At 34.4% G+C, this 9,229-nt stretch overlaps 2 protein-coding genes across 4 annotated transcripts in view; one reads left to right on the top strand and one right to left on the bottom strand.

The window, feature by feature from the left end:
- LOC106880394 (regucalcin) overlaps positions 1-4,142 on the top strand; it is a 5,556-nt gene extending 1,414 nt beyond the window's left edge. Inside the window, exons 2-6 of one of the 2 annotated variants that reach the window (XM_014930308.2) lie at positions 496-652; positions 1,320-1,502; positions 2,185-2,397; positions 3,153-3,296; positions 3,812-4,142. In XM_014930308.2, coding sequence (XP_014785794.1) covers positions 496-652; positions 1,320-1,502; positions 2,185-2,397; positions 3,153-3,296; positions 3,812-4,020 — 906 coding nt within the window. In that variant the 3' untranslated portion in view covers positions 4,021-4,142. The other variant, XM_052974840.1, reaches the window with a different exon arrangement.
- A 2,698-nt stretch (positions 4,143-6,840) lies between these two features.
- LOC106880375 (regucalcin) overlaps positions 6,841-9,229 on the bottom strand; it is a 6,376-nt gene continuing 3,987 nt past the window's right edge. For both annotated transcript variants that reach the window (XM_014930261.2, XM_014930260.2), the window contains exons 4-6: positions 8,391-8,603; positions 7,584-7,727; positions 6,841-7,163 (exon numbers count right to left, since the gene is read on the bottom strand). In XM_014930261.2, the coding sequence (XP_014785747.1) occupies positions 6,955-7,163; positions 7,584-7,727; positions 8,391-8,603 (566 nt within the window). In that variant the 3' untranslated portion in view covers positions 6,841-6,954. The remainder of the gene's footprint in view (positions 7,164-7,583; positions 7,728-8,390; positions 8,604-9,229) is intronic.

The following is a 9,229-nucleotide window of genomic DNA, read 5'->3' as shown; positions in this document are numbered from 1 at the left end:
TCTTCTTATTCTTCGTCTTCTTCTTCTTCTTCTTCTTCTTCTTCTTCTTCTTCTTCTTCGTCTTCTTCTTCTTCTTCTTCTTCTTCTTCTTCTTCGTCTTCTTCTTCAGCTTCTTCTTCTTCTTCTTCTTCTTCGTTGTAGGGGGTGTGTTGTCATGTGTATAGTATCCACGTAGCCTGTAGCCACGGGGGGTGGGGGTAGTCAGCTTCCAAATTGTCTTCGCATCCTGATGGCATTCTGCAAACTAGTCACCTGCGATAAGCAGTGTCTTGTAAGGTGTATTCAATGTGCTGCTTCAGCTATCTCCTTCAATCTGGAATAACAAAATTTGGCAGGTCAGCTTATTAGACAGATGTGTAGTAATAATACACCAAAATTACAATAATCAATTTAGGACAGCCATAGCTGTGTCACCAAAAAAAAGTCTCAAAACATCTGGAATGCATCTTGTATTATATATTTTGGGTTTTTTGATTTCATTTCTTCATCGACGAGATGTCTGTGTCTGTTGCCTTGAAGAATGTCTGCCAGAAATCTGGGGAAGGACCACATTGGGAGGAAAGCACCAAATCCTTGCTGTTTGTTGATGTAGAAACTGGACATTTACATAAATGGAATTCTGTTGACTACACACACACCAAGTTTAAAGCTGGTATGTATGTATATCTGTATTTTTGTACATCTGTGTGTGTGTGTGTGTGTGTGTGTCTATGTATGTGTGTGTTCAATTTCAGTTCTTCTTGAGAGAGTTCAAGTCAGTCACTGAGTATGTTGGGTACCACTCGTTACAGTGTGTGTGTGTGTGTGTGTGGAAGGCTAATTATGGCAGATTTGATAAATTCCTAAAATCAGATTTCTTTGATGTTTCTACGTACGTATATTTATGTGTGTGTATGAGTGAGTGTGTGTGTTAGTGTGTGCATGTGCATGTGTGTGTGTGTGTGTGTGTGTGTGTGTGTGTGTGTGTATAGGGATATTCATCCGTGTGTGTGTGTGTGTATGTAACTGTGTGTTGAAGGCTAATTATGGTAGATTTGACAAATGGTTGATGTCAAATAAAAGAATGAGAGATAAGACAAAGGCAATTAAATGAGGTTTGTAATTACAGCCACAGAAAACGTAGAACTGGACGTCATCTTGGTCAGTTGTGTGTATATGTGTGTGTGTGTGTGTGTGTGTGTGTGTGTGTGTATGTGTGAATATGTGTGTATGAATATGTGTGTGTATGAAGTGAAACATGATGTTTCCATCACGATATGTACAAAGGCTTATATCCCCAAATATTTTCATCTTCTCTTGTTTTGTGTCAAATTTATTAGATGGATACGTAAGCTTCATTATTCCTCGAGAGTCTGGTGGTTACATCGTTGCCTGTTTTGCCCAACTTGCTGATTTTGACTGGGAGACTCAAGAATTAAAACCTTTCATCAAAATAGAATCCGATAAACCAGAAAATGTATTCAACGACGGTAAATGTGACAGTTATGGTCGACTGTGGACAGGTTTGTATTTCATTGTTTATGCATGAGAAAAGCTTGTCTTTTGTTTCCTGTACATTGTTATTTTAATCCAAGTCTGGTTAGCTTTCACACAAATAAATAATTTTTTTGTTTATCAATTTTCATACCAGAACAAACATTTTTTGGCTTAGCTCCAAAGTCCAGTGATACTTATAGTATTACTTGTAACAATATTGTATTTGAATATATTGTTTATTATTATTACTATTTATTGAAATTTTGAAATGCCATATTTGGAAAATCCATGCCATTCTTAGCAAAATTCTGGGTTTGAACACAAATACCTTTTTGAGAATTTTCTTTGAAGCCAACATTACAGCTAGGGTCATTCCACATTTGTTTTACATAATTATATACCTGTAGTTATCATATATCAGTAGTTTAATCAAAAGCTGTTTCAATTGAATTTATTAATTGAAACTTTCTTCTGTATTTTTTAAATTTTCAATGATGTTGTTGTGGATGTTGTTGTTGTTTACCTCCAGGTCATATCCGACAAGCAAGTAAACCTATGACCAAAAATGCTTAAAACAACATTCTTCTATTTTGAAAGGCAATACAGGTTATAATTTGAAGTTAGATTAACCAGACACAAAATATTTGTGCACTTCTAAGATTTTCAGGAAATGTTACTATTTTTTTTTTTCAACTTTCCTAATTTTAGGTACCATGAAGACAATCAAGGACAAACTTGAAATAACTGAAGCTGGACATCTTTATCGAATTGATAAAGATCTCTCGGTCAATGCCATCAAAGACAAGATCAATATATCTAATGGTATGACATGGACAGCAGATGATAAAACCATGTTCTACACCCATACGCTTCCTAGAAAAGTATTTTCTTATGACTATGATGTTTCTACCGGAGAAATCTGTAAGTATTGTCAGTCTTAAGTGTTTTTTTAATTAGATATTGGTAAAGATCCAAGGATTTTGGTTTAAAACCTAAAGGCAAGTTTCAAAATAGCACAAGGTATTTTTGTCTGCTGCTCTATCACAAAAACTTAATAAAATTTAATTCAATTCATTAAAATTAATTCTGTTGTATTTACAATTATTTATTCTTGAAATAATTTTCTTCCTCTACACCCACCAGGCCTTTATCGGTATCTTACTTCCATTTTTCCAGGCTGGCATTGCTTGGAGAGATTTTCTAAGATAGTGATTTATGATCAGACATCCTTCCTGCTGCCAACTCTTTTTAGTCACTTCTTATAACACAAAGGGACTCAGTGTATTTATCCTAAAACAGAGGTCCACATGGTAAACAAATATGAAAGGGTCACATTTACGTAAAATGTGAGAATCAATAAGGAGAAAAAATTAAATTACCCCCTTATTGATTAGGACAATTGTTATTTAATTAATTCTGTCCCAAAAACACAAAGCAGAAATCTTGTAATTTGCAATTTTATTAATTGGTAATTAAAAGTGAATATGGTGCAGAGTGAGTTCAATCCTCAGTATACTCACACATAAATATATACATTCACATGTAAACATGCTTTTGCATTGAGAAATTTGAAGCCAGCTATCAATTTAAAACATGGAATTCAATAGACAATTCTTCTACTGTTGTCATGGAGATATTTTATTTTAATAGTAAATATTTTCTGTTTCCATATTTAGCCAGAGAACAAGTGGTTATTGATTTTGAAGGCCAAGAACTCCACGAATATGGGGTGCCAGATGGAATGACAATTGATTTAAATGATAAGATATGGTTGGCTTGCTTCTCTAGTGGCAAAGTATTCCAGATTGATCCAGAAACAGGTATAAAATGTTTTATTTCTTTACTCAAAAACTGTGTGACACAAGACGAAAGAATCTCTATTTCTCATGATCATTTTATCTAACAAAAATAACAGCCATATCTCCCTCACATCACATTCTATAATCATAAAATAAATACATTTGTTCTTATGTAGGCAACAACAAAAACAGTCAGATGAAATGAAAAAATAAAATACAATAAAACCAATGCAAGCTGATACAGCAGCAAAACAATGTGTGGACATGTTTAACATAGAGATAAGACAATATGATAACATACAAAAGAAAAAAAAAATTAGTTGAATAAATTAAAACCATTAAGAAGAAAAATAGAAATGGAAAAATTTCTGGGAATTTAATCAAAAACTGAAGAGGCCCAGTGTTTAAAGGTTTTGTAATTAGTATGACTTACTTGAAATACAATTCCAGGCTGCAGGTCAGAATTCTTGCAAAAGAAAAATTCAAAAATAAGATATCTTTTTAATTCTTCGTTTCAATTTTAAAAACAATTTCAGGTAAAATTCTAACATCAGTCAAGTTTCCTGTCAGTCAAGTCACTTCCTGTTGTTTTGGAGGCCCAAACTATGACGAACTTTATGTGACATCAAGTGCCAGCCGTTTGACGGAGAATCAGTTGCAAAATGAAGAGAAACTTGCTGGAAGTGTGTTTAAGGTTACCGAGTTGGGGGCAAAAGGTAAAGCAGCTCCCGTCTTTCAGGGATAGTCTACACCACTATCCAGGTATATGTAGTAACTGAAAAACCACAGATATTATAATTATGTTTTATCACAGTTATATTTTATAAAATTAATAATGAAATAAAAGTAAATTAGAGAAAGAGACTTTTTTGTTTGTTTGTTTTGTGTTCTTTCTTCTCTCTATGTACGTGTGTGGTTATGTGGTTAAGAAGGTCTCTGTGCAATCACATGTTTTCTGGTTCAGTTCTATTGCATGGCACCTTGGTCAATTGTCTTCTGTTATAACTTCAGATGAAACCATATCTTTAAAGTGAAATTGGCTTGACAGAAACTGTTTGGAATCCTGTCATATTGTATGTGTGTGTGTGTGCGTGTGTGTGTGCATGTGTGTGCGGGTATGTAGTGCAAGTGTGTGCATACATTTATGTTTACTTGAGAACTCCCAGAGTTGTTCTTGCCCTGTAACCTAGCAGTTTAACTTAGCAGTTTGACAAACAAGTCAGTCCATAAAATAAATTCCAGACAGAAATATAAATACTAGAATCAATATCCTCAATGAACCCCTGAAGGTATTGCTCCAGCATGGCCACAGTCCAATAACAGTAACCAGTGAAAGAATATTAGTCAATACTGGTATGGCATACTTACAAAACAGTCATTAATTGCATAGTGTTACAGGAAAACGTCCTTCAAACCATTCCGTTTCATCTCATGTATGTATGAGACTACTGTCCCATAGTAAACAAACCAAAAATGACTCTCAGACTACCAGGCTATGTGTTAAAATATCTGACTGGATAAAATAGTGCATGCAATGATGGTGGAACCTAACTTATCGTTGCCTAAGATTGCTACATCTTTGATCAATTGCAATTATAAAATTAATCGATTTTTGATTTATATTTAAAACAATTATAAAATGATAAATAATAATTGTTTCGTCATTTAATAGTTTCCTCATTTAACAGACAAATGGGATGTGACTTTTTGTAAATCTATTTTATTTATAAGTGATTTAAAAAGCAATTCCAACTGAATGGAAATTTCTAGATTTCTCAGTTTTAACTACACCCCCACCCCTTTTGATTCTTCTTCCAGACTCTGAAGTTCACAAGCACCAATACTAATATCATGTTGATTATAATTTTAATTAATATACAGAGAAAGGTAATCACTCATGAACCACCTATACTCAACGATTGCAATAGAATCTTTGTACTTTCATCATCACATGATCACATGATTGACCAGACTATTGGATGTTATACATTGCTAGTCACAATGCGCTTTGTCTCGTTTTAGCTTTTGAACGCTGCCACCTTCTTAGCTAGGCAAGCAGGCCAATGTCACCTTTGATTGGATTGTCAAATTTGTTCAGGAGCTTAAGAAAGAGATCAGATGCGAAGAGAAATGAGAGAGAGAGAGAGAGAGAGAGAGAGAGAGAAAGAGAGAGAGAAAGAGAGAGAGACTTATACTGCATCTAAAACAGACAGTATATTGACTATTTGGCTGATGTGAATGACCAAAACTAATACTGGAACATAAATGGTAGTGAACATGTACGTTCATCTCTTTTATTGTTCTATTGATTCACAAACCACACAAACTAATTACTAACATGAACACTACATTCTCTACTACTCTATTATTTTCCTAAGACTCATGTTTTCTCATCCTCACATGATTACGGAATCAAGCTATAACATTAATTTTATTTTTCTGACATTATTCTATTAGCTTTTTTCTTTTCTTGGAACAGTCGTGTTCTATTTCAGACTTTTAGTCATAAAACACACGTTGATTTGATAACAAAAGACTACTTGCATTTTTGCTTAGACCTACTTCCTATTCTTAAATAGTCTTAGATTAGCGGTTCTTTAGTTTCATGTCGTCCCTATTCCTGCAAGCCTATGATTGATGTACAAATATAATAGTAATTATTATCATGATTATTATTATTATTATTATAGGCGCAGGAGTGGCTGTGTGGTAAGTAGCTTGCTTACCAACCACATGGTTCCAGGTTCAGTCCCACTGTGTGGCACCTTGGGCAAGTGTCTTCTTCTATAGCCTCGGACCGACCAAAGCCTTGTGAGTGGATTTGGTTGACGGAAACTGAAAGAAGCCCATCGTATATGTGTGTATATATATATATATATATATATATATATATGTATGTGTGTGTGTGTGTGTTTGTGTGTCTGTGTTTGTCCCTCTACCATCGCTTGACACCCAATGGTGGTGTGTTTACGTCCCCGTAACTTAGCGGCTGGGCAAAAGAGACCGATAGAATAAGTACTAGGCTTCCTGGAGTCGCTTTGCTTGACTAAAGGCGGCGCTCCAGCATGGCCACAGTCAAATGACTGAAACAAGTAAAAGAGTATTATTATTATTATTTTAATGCCTGTATTTATTTTGATACAAAGATTTTTTTAAAATTGACTTTGTAAAAAATTTTGGTTCTGGGTTTGCATCATCATCATCATCATTGTTTTATGTCCACCATCCATGCTGGAATGGATGGGTCGGTTTGACAGGAACCAGTCAAGCAGAAGCCTGCACTAGACTTCTGTGTCTGTTTTGGCAAGGTTTTTACAGCTGGATGCCCTTCCGAACATCAACCACTTTACAGTGTGGACTGGATGCATTTTAAGTGGCACCTGTACTGACAGGGTCACCAAGTAATTTGAAAAACAAAACTCCATGAAACAAATTTCATCCCTGCCCTTCTGTCTTTGTATATTCACTGGCACACAACCAAATTATGTGTCTGCTTCTTCTAAGAAGAACATCTAAACCCCAAGGCCACATATAAAGGAGAAAGAATACAAAACAAACAAGACAGTCTCTTGAATTTCATTTATTTCATTATTGATTTTATAAAACACATCTATGAACAAACATAATTGTAGCACCAGTGATCTTCATATTATTACGTGTACCTGGAGAGTGTTGTAGACTATCCTTGAAAGTTAGGAGCTGCTTTCCCTTTAGCTCCCAACCCGGTGACCTTGAAAACACTTCCGGCAAATTTCTCTTCATTTTGTAACTGTTCTTCTGTCAAAAAGGAAGCACTCGATGTCACATACAGCTCGTCATAGTTTGGGCCTCCAAAACAACAGGAAGTGATTTGACTTGTGGGAAATTTGACTGACGTCAGAATTTTACCTGAAATTAGTTTTAAAATTAAATAAGTCAAAGGAATTGTCCAAAACTGAAAACTATACAACCTACTACCTTCAATATTATCTTCATTATTTCAATCAATCACATTGATTGGAGTCATTGCCAGCAAACCTAGGATTTATGTGGCTGGTGACCCAGCTTCCATGGTGCATAAGTGACTGAGATTACAGCACTTCCCCTGAACAGTTGAGTGGACTAAAGCAACATAAAATAAAGTTTTTTGCTTGAAAACACAGCACGTAGCCCAGTCTGGGAATTGAAACCACTATCTTGTGATTGCGAGTGTAAAATCTTTACCACTAGGCCATGAGGTTAGACTAGACTAGAGTAGCCACAACAAATACAGACTCTGACAGGCTCAATGAGTGAGACGTTTAATTAAAGAAATAACATTTTCTGTACCTGTTTCTGGGTCAATCTGGAATACTTGGCTACTGGAGAAGCAAGCCAGCCATATCTTGTCATTCAAATCAATTGCCATTCCATCGGGTATCCCAAATTCATGGAATTCTTTGCCTTCAAAATCAATAACCACTTGTTCTCTGGCTAAAGAAAGAAACAGAAAATATTTATTGCTAAAATAAAATGTTTCCATGACAACATTTTAAGGATTAATTAAATTTATTGTCTTTTGAGTGTTTTAAACTTTTAGCAAGAAATTTGTAAATTACATGGATAATCTCAGTTAAGCCTGTAAAATTAAATTTCATGGCTATTCTAGAAATGATGTAAATATCAAACAAAAGTTAGAATTGATATTTCCTGCATGCCACATTGTCACAATACACTTAACATATCTCAATAAAAAATAGATCTAAACATGACATTCCACAACAAAAATTGGTTTGATATATAAAGCTGTTTACTGCAGTTAATGGTTGTGAAATCTTTTGTGGATACATCTGATTTCACTGGTGAAAAGTGTTCGAAATGTTCAACAGCTCACATTTTATGAATATGAGACCACACTGTATTTGTATGAGATTATATTCAAATTGATGAACGAAATAAAAATTATTTCAAGAATAATTGCAAATATCCGTCAAATGTAAATAATGTAAATAATGTACATAATTCCTCATCTCTTAAATATAGGACTGTAAATGAAAACATGTTATTTTGTAATACACTTGTCAATTCCAATTGAAAATCCTTGCTTCAATTTTCAAATTTCTAAACAAAGAAACACTTCAGACTGACAAAACTTACAGATTTCTCCTTTAGAAACGTCATAGTCATAAGAAAACACTTTTCTTGGAGTAGAATGGGTGTAGAACATGGTTTTGTCATCTGATGTCCAGGCCAAACCATTAGATATATTGATCTTATCTTTGACGGTATGCAGTGATCGGTCTTTATCAAGTCGGTATAAATGTCCAGCTTCAGTCGGTTTTAGTTCACCCGTGAATTCCTCCATTGTACCTAAAAATTGAAAGATTTAAACAGTAAATCTTTTCACAAATCTCTGCAATCCAAGAAAGTTTTGTGTACAAAAGTGTTGATAAGTAATTGACTGGCTAATCACGGGTTCACTTAATTTCTCAAGAGTGATAAGAATGTAGAGTATAGCATGGAGAGTAGAGACGTTTAAATACACACAGACAACATTCTGGAGCAATTTAGAATGTAGAGTCTAGCAAATGCAACAGAAAAGAGCAAGAGGTTTGTGGCTCAGTAAAGAATAAAATATTTCTTTTTTTTTTTTTATGATTCTTACTATTTAATAAGCTTGCATTGAATTAATTCCAGCTTTGCACACTTCAGCAGACATCAACAAATGTTTTGCTTGCCAATTTTTACATAGGAACAGAAGTTTCTGTCAAGCACTAAAGGTGGAAGGTGGTATCTATCACTGAGGAGATGAAATCAAACTGAAAGACAAGTGTCTGATGGTCTGCTTTTCACAATGAAAGTCTAAAGGAGAAATTTGTTCATCCAGATAAAATTTCACAGTGAATGTCATTCATATTTCTGTGTGCAGCTATGTACAAAAAATAATTCACACACTGAGTTTATATATATATATATATATATATATATATATATAT

The sequence above is a fragment of the Octopus bimaculoides genome, chromosome 19, assembly GCF_001194135.2.
Source record: "Octopus bimaculoides isolate UCB-OBI-ISO-001 chromosome 19, ASM119413v2, whole genome shotgun sequence".
Lineage (NCBI taxonomy): Eukaryota > Metazoa > Mollusca > Cephalopoda > Octopoda > Octopodidae > Octopus > Octopus bimaculoides.
Note: the sequence above shows the minus strand (reverse complement) of the source record. Positions and strands in the feature narration are given on the sequence as shown.